Raw genomic sequence first — 13,287 nt, 5'->3', positions numbered from 1 at the left:
GTGCTGCTCGCAGGGAGGAGGTAGAAGAGTTGGGAGTGAAGTTGAGCCTGGGAAGAAGGGAGGGGTGGGGGGAAGGCATTTTTAGGTTTGTTCTTATTTCTCATTATCCTACTCTGTTTAATTGGCAATAAATTAAATTAATTTCCCCAAGTCGAGTCTGTTTTGCCTGTGACAGTACTTGGTGAGTGATCTCCCTGTCCCTATCAAGACCGATGAGATTTTCATCGTATTTTCTTCCCCTGTCCTGCTGAAAAGGGGGAGTGATAGAGCAGCTTGGTGGCTGGCCAAGGTCAACCCACCACAGTCCTCTAAACCCCTTCATCGCCACCTTCACCTTGCACACACCCCCAGTCGCCCATGACATCTCCATGTCCCCTGACCACACTGTTAGTGAAGGGTCTACCAGCACTGCAACATTTATTATTGTACTTTATTTGCCCCGCTCCCAAGGCATGCCAATGGCACATGCTACCCCATGACTTTCAGTGGCCTAGGCCCCCTATCTGCCCCCAAACCCCTCCTGCCTTAGTCCAGCTCTGCTGCAGGGCTGGACAGTCTGGAATTGCCTGTGGCAGGTCTGTGACAAATCCGTGGTGAGTCCACGACAGGTCCGTGGTGGGTCCATGGTGATCCCGTGGCCCAGCTGCCAGTGCCCCCTCTGTGGGGACATCCTCACATTCCACCCACATGGTCCTGCAGCCTCCCCAGCACTCCTTGCACCCGCTTCAGTACCTCCTCCTCATCCACACTGTGGAAGGCCTCGTTGGGGGTGATGGGGAAGGGTTGGTAACTTGGGTACTGTGTGGCCTTGCCATCCATGCCACAGCCATGCAACCACTTCACCTCGTCTGCCAGGCCCCTCAGCTTTGGCTCCACTGCTTCCAGCCATTGGGCCAGCCCCACCAGCCCCATTGGGACACCAAAGGCCTCACCATGGCAAAATACAGCAGCCACCAGCGCCTTCTCCAGGGTCTGGTGAACCTTGAAGAGGACCCAGTTGGGGCAGCAGTGCCTGATGTCATTGTGGGCTGCCTGCAGGTCACTCTTGGCCTGCCGCAGCCACCGCTGGGCCTCTGGGATGGATGGAGTCAGGGCCATGGCCTCCTCATTGCACAACCAGGAGCCATGGCCTTCCTGTTGCCAGCAGTGGTGCTGGGCAGCACTTGCAGGGTTGTACTGGAGGTAGAGGTGCCGCAACACCTTTGGCTGCTTGACAGCACACAGCTGCCACAATGTTGCCACGCTGTGATCCACATCACCATTCACCTCTGACATCACGCTGTGGCAATCCTTCCATGGCTTCCCCTCTGCCACAGCCTCCTCCTGCAGCCTTTTCTCCAGCTCTAGCTCCAGCACTGGTGCCATGACCTCCTCTGGCTCTGGTGCAGCACCCACCAGTGCCACATCATTCTCCTCCAGAACAAAGGCCACGTCCCGTGGCTCCTGGCAGACCAGCATTTCACGCAGCACTGACAAGGCTGGTGCCTCCAGCTGTCCACCCAGGATGATATTGATCTCCTGTGCTAGCGTCTCCAGGACCCTCAGCTGGTGTCGGTCCAGCACCATATCTGCATGCCGGATGTAGAGAAGCCGCTGGGCACCACCAGCCGGGCACACATGGATGACCCGTGGCCGGGAGCTGCCCTCCACCTTTGCACCACAGTGGACCAGAACAGTGCAGATGTCCTCGCAGCACTGCACTTTCAGCTGCTCCACTGCAAAGCCACCATCCCCCTCCATTCTCATCATAGCCCTGTGGCTCTGCCACCGGAGCAGGGCCTCCAGCCCCATCCTAAACCACGGTGATACCAGGAGGGTCTGCAGACGCCTCTGCCCAGGGCAGTGAGAACCATAGCGACATGGCTGCAGACTGCTCTCCTCCAGCTGCTGCTCCATCACTTCTGATAGTGCCCGTGGCCGCAGGCGCTGTGGTAGCATTTGCAGCAGCCACCAGGCATTACACCCCATCCCCGGCAATTCAGCCATAAACACAAAGGTCTTCCCCAAGGCCCTAGAGGTACTTGAGGACACGCAGTCATTGAAGTACAGCCTGTGGGATGACTCTAGGCAGTCAGCAGTGCTCAGCAAGTACAGCTCAGCCACAGTAGAGAAATCAGGGGGCTCCAGTGCCTCCTGCAGCAGCTGGAAGAAGTGCCGTGTGGCCAGCAGGACTGTCTTCTTCTGGATAGTATTGAGGGTCCCACTGACACGGCTCTCCTGGTGGATTTGGGCCAGGACACGGCTGTAGTGAGTCAGCGTGGGGAGCAGGACCACCCCAAGGTGTTGCAGGAGGTCTCCATAGACAGCCATGTGGGGGTCAGGTGTGAGGAGAAAGGGGTAAAAGTGAGCCTCGTCTGGGAGTGATGTCACCACTTGCCATGGCATGGCCATGTCCCCTGACTTGGCCAGCACCACAGGCAGCTCAGCAAGGCGCCCTGCATCCACCTCCTTCAGACGGGTCTGCAAGAAGTTGTACACCTTCTGGAGCACACTGGCCCGTGTGTTCACCTGCTGTGGTGTCTGGCAAGCTGCCCTGCACACCTGCTCCAGGTTGGCCACCACCAGGGCGGTGGGTATCTCTACAAGGACTTCCATGACCTCCAGGAGGTCCTGCTTGAGTGTAAAGGACTTCGGCAGGATGGTGGCTGATGTCCACAGGAGCTCAGCCACATCTTCTTGGCAGTGGTAAACGCTGCCCTTCAGGGCCACGGGCTCAGTGCAGGCTGCAAAAGGTGGGTGGAGGTTGATCAAGTTTGGAGGGATGTCCAGGGGAGGCAGGAAGTGGATTGAGGCAATTTGCCCCAGGAAACCCTCTGGCAAAGGATTGTGCAACAGGGTGCCAAGCTCTTTGAGCATCTCCTGCTGTCGCGCTAGCAGGTCTTCAGTGTGGCACCTAGCCTGAGTGGCTTCATGCTCTATCTCCAGGGCCAGTGCCACAAAATCCTCCACAGAGAGGCTGGTGCGGACACCTGCCTGAAGCAGGAAGTCCTTAGCAGCTTCCCATTTGTAACCTAGCTTCACAAAGAAAGACTCAGGCACAAAGCGGCGTTGGAGCCGCAGAGTGCAGAAGGAGGGTGTGTTGTCGTAGAAGTAGGAGGCGCAGCGCAGCATACCATGGGCGTCAGGTATAAAGGCCACAGTCTGAAAAGCTGCCACAACATCTTTCTTGAACTTAATGTCACAGATGTGTTGCAGAGCGAAGAACAAACGCACAGCTGCCATAAGCTCTTGCTCTGTGAGCTGGGATAGCCGGGGCAGCACCACAGTCATGAAGAGCTGCTGGTCATCTGTGAGCTCCCACTGCAAATCCTTGGCCAGCTGCTGGTGGATCTTGTCTGCTGTGAGCAGTAACGTGCCCTCCTCCAGGTTGTACAGGGCTTGGACATCCAGAGGCAGTTTTGGGAACTGGCTGCTGAGCAACAGCACCTTGTGGTAGGGTTCCACAGGTACATAGCCCCCACCATACTTCTGGAAGAGAGGCAGGAGCCGGAGCTGTTTCAGTGCCAATGAATTCAGTTTTCCCTGCACAAAGCGCAGCAGGCCAGTCACATCCCACTCATCTAAGTCCCTCCAGCGGAGATCAGCTCTGGTGTCCGCCAGCTGGGCCAGCACAGCGCTGGGATCTGTGGCCTGCAGTGCCCTTGTCTTCAGGCAATGGCAGGTAAAGTCAGGAGGCAGCAGGGACTTCTGGAGCACAGGGATGCCCAGTGTGTGCAGCACCTTGGCCACCTCTGTATCACACCCAAAAAGAACTTTGGGGAGGGAGGATAGGCAGGGGGGGTGCTTTGAGCCTGTCTCACCCTGCTGAACAGGCAGCACCACCACATCCTGAAGATGATCCATGAATAAGTTCATGTTCGCCTCCACCTCCTTTTCGTCCTTTGTGGCTCTGTAGATCACAGTGCTGAAGAAATCCCACAGATCCTTGAGCCACTTCTCCCCCTGTGTGGTCCAGTTCAGCTGACCCAGTGCCTCCTGGATGAGTGGTGTGGCCTCCAGGAGGCCAAGCTCCTTCACAAAGCAAGGCAGGTTCAAGTGAGAAATTAACTTGTCAGCAAAGCAGTGGCAGTGGTGGGGGAAGAGGTGTGCAAAGGAGTTGTGGAAGACTGGAGCCGGAGCTGTTTCAGTGCCAATGAATTCAGTTTTCCCTGCACAAAGCGCAGCAGGCCAGTCACATCCCACTCATCTAAGTCCCTCCAGCGGAGATCAGCTCTGGTGTCCGCCAGCTGGGCCAGCACAGCGCTGGGATCTGTGGCCTGCAGTGCCCTTGTCTTCAGGCAATGGCAGGTAAAGTCAGGAGGCAGCAGGGACTTCTGGAGCACAGGGATGCCCAGTGTGTGCAGCACCTTGGCCACCTCTGTATCACACCCAAAAAGAACTTTGGGGAGGGAGGATAGTGGCAGTAGGTGCTTTGAGCCTGTCTCACCCTGCTGAACAGGCAGCACCACCACATCCTGAAGATGATCCATGAATAAGTTCATGTTCGCCTCCACCTCCTTTTCGTCCTTTGTGGCTCTGTAGATCACAGTGCTGAAGAAATCCCACAGATCCTTGAGCCACTTCTCCCCCTGTGTGGTCCAGTTCAGCTGACCCAGTGCCTCCTGGATGAGTGGTGTGGCCTCCAGGAGGCCAAGCTCCTTCACAAAGCAAGGCAGGTTCAAGTGAGAAATTAACTTGTCAGCAAAGCAGTGGCAGTGGTGGGGGAAGAGGTGTGCAAAGGAGTTGTGGAAGACTGGCTGGTGGATGCTGAGGGCATGCAGGCAGCCATCTTGTGTGACCAGCAAGGGCAGACCTTCCAGCTCTTCCTTGTTCACATTCCACATGGACTCCAGGCAGTGTTTCAGCAGGATGGAGCAGCTCTTTGGGGTCCTCAGGGGTGTCTCAGCCAGCATGCAGGGCACAGGGAGTGCCAGGGCCTTGAGGAAGCGCCGGAGAGAGGCTGGCTGCAAGGTAACAGCCTCCACATGGGCTTCAATGAACCCCTCATAGATCTGCCACAGGTGGGTGAATGCTGGCACCAGGTTCATATTCAGGTGCTGCAGCACCTCCTGGAGAGCTGGCTCAGGCATCACCTTGAGGAAGTATGGCTCTGTTAGCACATCTCCACCACCTGGACATGCCCAGGTCATTGTCACCATGCTATCAGGGGGCTTCATGTGGTACACAGGCACCAGGGGCAGGCGTGCGTGACTGAGGCGCCTATAGATATCCCTCACCAGGTCCTGAAAGGTAGGTAGCACCTTTGTCACAGCAGGGAAGAAACAGAGGTAGTGGGAGGCCAGGTGCTCCTGGCAGACCTTCAGGGACTTGAACTGGAGCTCTTCAGGCCCCAGGGCTTTCCGCTGCCTGGTGAGAAAGGCACAGTATAGTGGAACCACCAAGTGCCGGAGCAAGAAGCCATTCCAGGCTGCCTCTGTGCTGCCTGCGTCCTGGTGGAGATTGCGTCTGACTGCATCCACAGAGAAGTTGGCATTGATGTGCACAGGCAGCCCTGTAGTCAGCGGCAGTGGGAAGGTGCAGAAAGCTTTGCCCATGACTTTGTTCAAGCCCAATGGCTTCAGGCGGGCAGCCACAGCCCCATAGGGCAGCCGCTCAGGCACCGGCGACTCTTCAGCCCCCTCTTGCACCCCAATTTGGGAGATCACCCTCCACACAGTGCTGGCCCTGGCCTTGCTGTTTTTGACTGTCATGATATAGGAGACAGAGGTGGGGCTGTTTCCATCCATGGCTTGGCTCAATCTCGCTTGAAAACCCCGTCTCACCTCTGCATCGCCATCTGCCAGCTCTGTGGCCACCCGCAGCCTCTCCAACACCTGCTTCCCATCTGGGGTGATCTCAGAGAAGACCACAGTGTGGAGGTGCCGGAGGAAGAGCACCAACTTCTCACCTTCCTCAGCCAGTACTCTCTCTATGTCTGTGATGTCTTGGTCCCGCACAACCATGCCAGACACCTTGGAGATGGTAGCCCCAGCTGCAGTGCGGAGGGGCAGCCGGAAAAGGACACCCTGGTTCAGGTTGAAGAGGGAGGGTAGGAAGGTGCCATAAACATCTGGAAAGGTTCTCTTGAATTTGGGGTTGACAGCGAACATCCCACCAGGACTCTCAGTTGTGGCTCCGGGCAGGTAGTAGAGATGGGGATCAAAAACACACAGGGTACTGTCTCCAGTAAGGAAGGCTGGGCAGTCAGTAAAGTGGAAGACAGTGTTGAAGCCAAGGCCATATTTGCCTGTGACATCCTGCCGGCCTTGCTTGCCACCCACCCCCAGACGCTGAATGCCTTCAATGTCCTGCTGCTGGAAGGGGCTGTCATTGTAGATGCAGAGGGCAGGGCCCTGCAGGAAGTTCCAATTCTCACTGAAAGTGGCATCCACTGGGTGCTGCTGGCGGTCCCACACAAAGTGCACAAGCCTCGCACCAGCATCGTCCGCATTCTGGAGCAACTCTGTCACCATATCATGAGCAGATGCTGGGTACACACGCAAGATGTTCTTCAGCCGTGTAGGCAAGTCTTCATGGGCACCAAATGGCTGTGCCCAGAGGTTCAGATCTGCAGTAAGCAGTCGGCTCCTCTCCAGTGCCTGGTGGCGTGTGGTAGGAATCCCACAGTGCAGGGCTGTGGTTCGGGACAGCTGTTCATGGCACAGCAGGACATCTCTGTCCACTGGCATCCATGGCGTATCATTGAAGTGGAGCTTGTCCCGTGGACGCAAAATGCCATCCTGGTCAGGTAGAAAGAGTTGCTGGATCTGATAGGCATCTGGTTTTTTGTCATCTGCCATCAAGCCACAAGACACCAGCCGCAAGGCCAGAGCCAGCTCTGCAGCAGGCAGTGGCTCTCCAGCATGCATCTCTGCCAGGATGCAGAGCACTTGGGCATAATCATCCCAGGTGAATGTGTCGCGCAGCCCCACGCACTCCCAGAGTTGGCTGTAGGGCCGGTACTGCTCTGGGAGCTGGTGAAGATATGGGACAGCCTCAAATGACAGCGTCTCAGCCACAGCCATGACCGGTACAAAGCGGGAGCCCACCAAGATGAAGGGCTCCCCTTGGGCCACTGCAGAAGCCACCTCAACCCAGCTGGGGTGATCTCTCCGCAGCAGCTTGTGCAGGTACCTGTAGCAACAGTGGGTGCTGTCCTGCAGGTTCTCCAAAGGGAGAGCATTGGAGCTACAGCTCAGTGCCTGCAGCTGCTCAAGGACTGTAGCTGCTGGTAGCTGCCGGTCCAGCCCCAAGAAGGATGCAACCTCCTTGGGGAGGCTGAAGTTTTCTCCCAGCGCTTTAGGAGCCAAGATAGGGTGGGTGAGTCCCACTAGTGGGGCATGGAGGTGATGGTAGAGCTGGGCAGCTGGCAACAGCACATGTTCGCCAGTGGGCAGTGTACCAGGGAGGAAGGGAACAGTCTGGAAAGCTGCCTGCATGGTGTTGTTCACCCTCTCCTCCACTGCATCCCGAAGCAGCTCAAGGATGCAGGCAGCCCTCTGGCAGCCCCGGGCACGGTCCTCAGTCCAGATAAGCTGCACTGTCTTTGCCCGCTCCAGCAGCTGTGGCAGGGTCATTGTGTCCTTAACCATGCCCAGCCTCTCCAGTTGGCTTAGTCTTTCTGGGGAAAGGAAGGCATCCCCAGTGGGGAAGCATCCATCCTTAGGATCATATAAAGAGGCAGTGCGGCTTCTGGGATGCACCAGGCAATTGATGAGCTGCAGGTGGCCATCAGGGGTGGCAGGAATGCAGGGCACTCTCTGCAGCACCTTGTCCACATCATCATGGGACATATCCAGTGCATGGAGAAGCAGTGGGTCCCGGTCAACAACGGAGAGGTCTTCCAAGTTGGGAAGCACAAGCTCGCAGTAAAAGCGGGGCCAGTCATAGATGCCAGCATCCACTGCCTTCCCAAGGCCCCTCTGCACCTGTTCAGGCAAGGCCACAGCTAACAGGGGATGAGGCAGGGTGGTGGCAAAGACACGCTTCGCCACAGCACCGAGCTTGGGGTGTCTGACAACAGCCTGGTGCAGGAAGCGGGCATCCTGCAGTGAGCACCATGAACAGCCATCAGAAAAGAGCCTGGGGCCATTCCTGGCTGCCACAGCCTCATAGAAACCAGTCACGGCCTCTGTAAAGGGATAACGGGCAGTGTTAGAGTCCGGCCAGAAGACATGATATTCATAGCTCTTCAACTCACCTGCCTCATGCATGGTGCGAAGGTGGTCCAGCGCCCGGAGCCAGGCAACTGGCACGGCATTGCGGAGCAGCACCCGGTTCCACTCACCCTGCTCTGCCGTGTCCCACAGTCCCTTGCGGTTTGAGAGGATGCTGAAGGCCCCATGCACGTGGACTGGCAGCCCTGAGGTGATTGGCATGGGAAGGTGGCAGAAGACTTGCCCCTCCTCGGCACCCGGACGTGGCACCCACTTGCCATCTGCAGTAAGGGCAAGGGGAAGGGCCACACCAGCCATGGGAGGCAGAAGATGGAGCCCTGCCTGTGTGTTCCGGTGAAACAGTTCCAGCAACTCCCCTTCACCCTGACACACCAAAACTAGGTAGTGCCATGTGGTCTTGGATGCCTCCTCACAGGCTGTGAGCTGCTCGATGGCTGCCCAGCTTGGGGGGTCTCCAGGGGCCCCCAAGTCTCGGATCTCCTTTCGCTGCAGCATGGCCAGAGGCATGGTATCCTCCGCAGAGGTGGCCATGTCTGGCAGCATCTCCAGGGACATCTCCCTCACCCTCCGCAGGAAGAGCAGCAGGAGCCGGTTAGAGCCAAGGAAGCTGGTGCCAAGGGACTGGACACGCTCTGTACCAAAGGCCTCTGAGCAAATCTGTGACGTCACAGCTTCCTCTTCAGTGCGAAAAGGCAGGCGGAAAAGGCTCCCTGGAAAGGGTCCTGGCTCAGGCAGGCGGCACCCAAAGATACCATTGTAGGGCCAGAACTGCTCAGCAAAGGCACGGAGGATGCGTGGTCGGCTGGAGAAATCCAGGCGGATGCCAGGGCAGCCAGCCCTCTGGATGTGCTTGCCCAGATGGGTGCCGTTGGGATCAAAGATGAGCAGTGTCTCCCCGCTCAGCACTGCCGGCACGTCTGTGACACGGTAGACAGAGCTGAAGCCCAGCCCAAAGCGCCCGATCTGGCCTGCCTGGCCCTCCTTTGTAGCAGCCCCAACCCGTGTGATGTTACGGAGGTCATCCTCTGTGAACAGGGCATTGTTGTACGCCCAGAGGGCTGGGCCATGGCAGGCAGCCATGCCGGGGTCTAGCAGCCTAGAGGTGGCCTTTCTGTGGTGTCGGAGGTCCAGGAGGAAGCGGCACACAGTAGCTCCAGCATCCTCTGCATTCTGGACGATCTCTGTGAAGAGATCGCCCTCCTCGCCATACTCCCGGAGGATGTTGCGAAGCCGTAAGGTGATGGGCTCCGAGGGGCCACAGGCCGTGAATGGCTCTGGCCCCAGCACCCGCGTACTGAGCAGCTCCGTGCCGAAGAATATGGCTGTGCTGGATGGCACTGCCTCATGCACCACCTCCTGAACATCCTCCTCTCCCTCCAGCTCCATGTCCAGGTACATGGTAGAGGCAGCTGGGCGGAGGGCAAAGCCCGAGCCCTCCAGGATCTTCACAGGAACCGGCACTGTGCCCTCGCCCTGGTGCCCCCGGCTCTTAAGCCACTCCAGGACAGCTACAACCACCTGCAATTCTGCTGCAGTGCCAGCTCTGGAGCTGCGTGTGTCTATGTCCTGCCGCAGGCAGCGTAGGGCTGCAACCGCCCTCTTCTCACTCACCCTTGCCTCCACCCCCCAAGCCCTGAAGAGGCAACTATAGAGCAGGAAGTCAGGGGGCACCTGGGGCACCAGCATCCCCAGCTCCAGCTCCTCAGGATAGCCCAGCACGGCATCACATGGCAGGACAAACCCAGCTCCAGTCCACACCACAGCATCATGCGGGGCAGCCCCAAAGGTCTTTAAGTTTTCCTGCATGTGCCAGTAGACAGACCGGAGCGCAGGACCTACCTCACTGATGTCCCTGCACCCTGCCAGCTGTCTCAGCTGCTCCCACACTCTCTCTGGTGGTGGGGTCTGGCTCAGCCCCAGCTTCTTCTCTGCCTCTGGCACAAAGGCACCAGTCAGGTGCATGGCAAGCCCCACCAGGGGCTGGAACTGGGTGGACCGCAGCTCCTTGGGGGGCAGGAAGGGCTGCGCAGGCTTTCCAGTGCACTTGGAACGAGGGACCCACGGCAGGGCCTGGAGCTGCTTAAGCTCTGCAGCACTGCAGCCAGCCAGTGCCTTGGGGCGGTTGCAGACCTTGATCAGTGCCTGAGCCCTGTCCAGAGCTGCTGCATTGCCCTGACTCACACTTGCTGCAGCCTCTAGGATGTCTGAAGGCACCAGGCACCCCTCACCGTGCCGTAAGCCCAGGGCTCTCAAGGCACGGAGGACAGGTGGATTGCAGAAGGCGGCAGGAGGAAAGCGCTCAGGGCCCAGCAGTGCCTGCAAGGTGCTCTCGCAGGGGTCGTAGAGGTCTCGCGGGCACATGGGGCCGTTGGGGGTCTCCAGGAAGGCCAGTCTGCTGCAGGCCTGCTGGAGCGAGGGGCTCTGTGCAAAGAGGATGTCTCCGTGTCGCAGCACCCAGAGCAGCAGAGCCTGTGTTTCAGCCACCCGCCCTGCATAGGCGCCCCGGGCCACAGCTCTGATGGCCTCCAGCGCCACGTGGGCTGCACTCATGAGGGACCTCTGGAGCCTCCCCAGGAGCCGCCGGTCAACTTCATCCTGGCACTGCAACATGGCGTCTGGCAGCACCACATCTCTGGGCAGCTCCAGCTCTGGCTCCATTGCTGGGGTGGCACCGGCTGGTACCAGCTCTGTGGGCTGCGGGGTGGCCAAGCAGGGCAGTGGGATGAAGAGGGGCAGAGCAGCCAGTGTGGCCCTGTCCTGCTTTGTTAGGGATGGGATGTCTGCCAGGTAGAGCCGGAGGGTGGCCACATCCGCAGCAGGCAGCGAGGCCAGGTGGGAGGCCACAATTGCAGCTCCCCGCCTGCCCAGGGCCCGCAGGGCATTGAGGGGGGATGGAGGCAGGACATAGCGGGACAGGGAACGGTGCCATGTGCCCGGCGGCACCACTGGGCAACCCAGGACCTCCAGAACAGAGGCCACAGCAGGTGGCAGGCACTGGTCCTCCCATGCCTGGAAGATAAGACCGGACTGGGGTATCAGTGGAGCCAGACGGATGCTGGGGGCATCCAGTGGGGACAGGGGGATGAGAGCGAGCCCCTCCAGAGGGCCCAGGTCTTCCACATGGTGGGCCAGGAATCTCCACAGGGCTGGGAACCAGGAGGCTGGGGGCTGGGGGGGTCCTTGGGCCGGGCACCACGTCACTGGGGTTGAAGACTGGGACGTCCAGGTTGGGGGCAGAGCCAAACGTAGGGTCTGGGCAGTCACGTCTGGGTCCAGTAGAACCAGGTTGGGGAATAGACCTGTATGCAGGAGGCAGAGGCTGGACAAGGAGTATGTGGGACCTGGCAGGGGGACCCAGGATGTGTGCGAAAGAATCTGAGATCTGCAGGGGAAGGGGCGGCCCCCATACTGGGGATGGGAGGACCTGGGCTCTGGAGGGACAGTCCTGAATAGGACTATTCAGGATACCCTGAATAGGAGGAACAGGGGAACCCCAGATTGGTGGGGATAGAGGAGATCTGAGAGGGAAAGGTGTTAGGGGGACCAGGACTGGGGGACACAGAGGTCCTCAGATGGGGAACACAGGAAAAGCCAGGATCTGAGGGAGCACAGAGGGAATGGGGGAATGTGGGAAGAAGAGCGAAGACAAGGGAGTCCCCAGAGACACAGGGAGATGCAGGGTAGGAGAGGTGGCCCTGGGCTCAGACAAAACACCCCAAACCAGAGAGAGATAGTGAGACTTGGGATCTACAGTGCTGTTGAATGGATGGGGGAAGCCCAGAGAGGGGTCTCAGGCAGGGATCAGGGACCCCAGTTGTGTACAGGCAGTATCAGCGTGGTACAGAGGGATGTTGGGGCTGCAGAGGAGCCCAAGGGTGTACAAGGGTGCCTAGGGGCATTGGGGTTTAGAGGGAGATCAGGGGACCCAAAGGTGGCCCAGGGACCCCTGGTCTCTTACCCGCCTTGGCAATGCCTCGCAAGAGGTTGTCCAAGCCTGGCTCCAGGTCCGAGGGCAGGAAAGACCCGGCCAGGCCAGGCAGGAGCTCCCTGTGGGGACAAATGGAGCTACTGGGGGACTACAGGGGTAATGGGGGGCAGGCAGCTTCCTGGACACCTGACTCAGCTCCCAGCTGGTGAGACTAGGGGAGAGGAGGAGGGTGGTGAGGCACCCAAATGTCCAGGTTTGACCCTGCCCCGCCTTTCAGCTCGAGTGGGAGCTGTGCCCTGGGCAATCGGCTCACCTGCCTACTCCTGCAGGGAATGGGGCTGCCTGGGGCCATGGACTCACCTGGGGCAGTCAGATGTGTCCACGTAGACAATGGTTGACACAGTCCCAAAGGCCACGAAGGTCCCATCGGCGCAAGGCAGGAGGGGGAGACCCTGCAGCTCAGCATAGCACCCATCCCCAGCCACGTAGTGCAGAAGGGAGAGCCGGTCGGCAGCCGGAAGGCCTACGGCCCCGTGGCGCCGCAGCACCTCCCGCACATGGCCCGCCGTTGCCTCCCGCACGCCCTCCACCATCCCCAAAGCCAGTGCCCTCTGGACATGGGCTGGAACCTCAGCCACTGGCTCCCCAGCTGCCACCAGCAAGTCCTGAACCACCCGCCGTGCAGCCATGTCCCCTGCAGCCTTGGGCAGCACCACAGCCTCAGGGGCCCGCAGCCGCCCTGTGGCCCCCTCCATGGCTGGCACCAGGGTGCGGGCAGCTGCCAGCTCGCAGCAGACACGGGTCACCAAACTATGGATGCGGCCACAGCTCGGTGTGCACTCAGGGTCCGGCCAGATGCTGTAGGCGTCTGCACCAGGTAGAGCTGTGGCCACGGCAGCCATGTGGCTGTAGACACGTGGCAGGAGGCCAAGGAGCAGCAGGGCATTCCAGCGGGCATCTTCCTCACCCTCCTCACCCTCCTCAGGCCAGCGGAGGTGGCGGCGGTCATCAGAGAGAGCGAAGGGGGCACTGGCGTGGACGGGCAGCCCTGTGGCTGTCTCATCTGTGGCTGGCAGGGGTAGGAAACAGCATAGCCGCCCTCGGCAGGGCCCACGGAGGGGGTGCGCCAGGCTCAGCTCGGGGCAGCACCCCAGCCCTGCACCCAACACCACGGCCGGCCCCTCCGTGGCCCTGCCCGTGGCC

General features: G+C 59.4%; 1 protein-coding gene across 1 annotated transcript in view; it reads right to left on the bottom strand.

Annotated features, from left to right (window-relative positions):
- Positions 1-667: 667 nt before the first annotated feature.
- The window catches only part of LOC103902256 (sacsin-like), a 15,376-nt gene continuing 2,756 nt past the window's right edge, over positions 668-13,287 (bottom strand). Inside the window, exons 6-9 of the mRNA XM_019473120.1 lie at positions 12,445-13,287; positions 12,115-12,203; positions 4,356-11,455; positions 668-3,729 (exon numbers count right to left, since the gene is read on the bottom strand). Coding sequence (XP_019328665.1) covers positions 673-3,729; positions 4,356-11,455; positions 12,115-12,203; positions 12,445-13,287 — 11,089 coding nt within the window. The 3' untranslated portion in view covers positions 668-672. The remainder of the gene's footprint in view (positions 3,730-4,355; positions 11,456-12,114; positions 12,204-12,444) is intronic.

This window comes from Aptenodytes forsteri, unplaced genomic scaffold (genome assembly GCF_000699145.1).
Source record: "Aptenodytes forsteri isolate BGI_AS27 unplaced genomic scaffold, ASM69914v1 Scaffold38, whole genome shotgun sequence".
NCBI lineage: Eukaryota > Metazoa > Chordata > Aves > Sphenisciformes > Spheniscidae > Aptenodytes > Aptenodytes forsteri.
The sequence above is the reverse complement of the archived record's forward strand: the minus strand, read 5'-3'. Positions and strand labels throughout refer to the sequence as shown.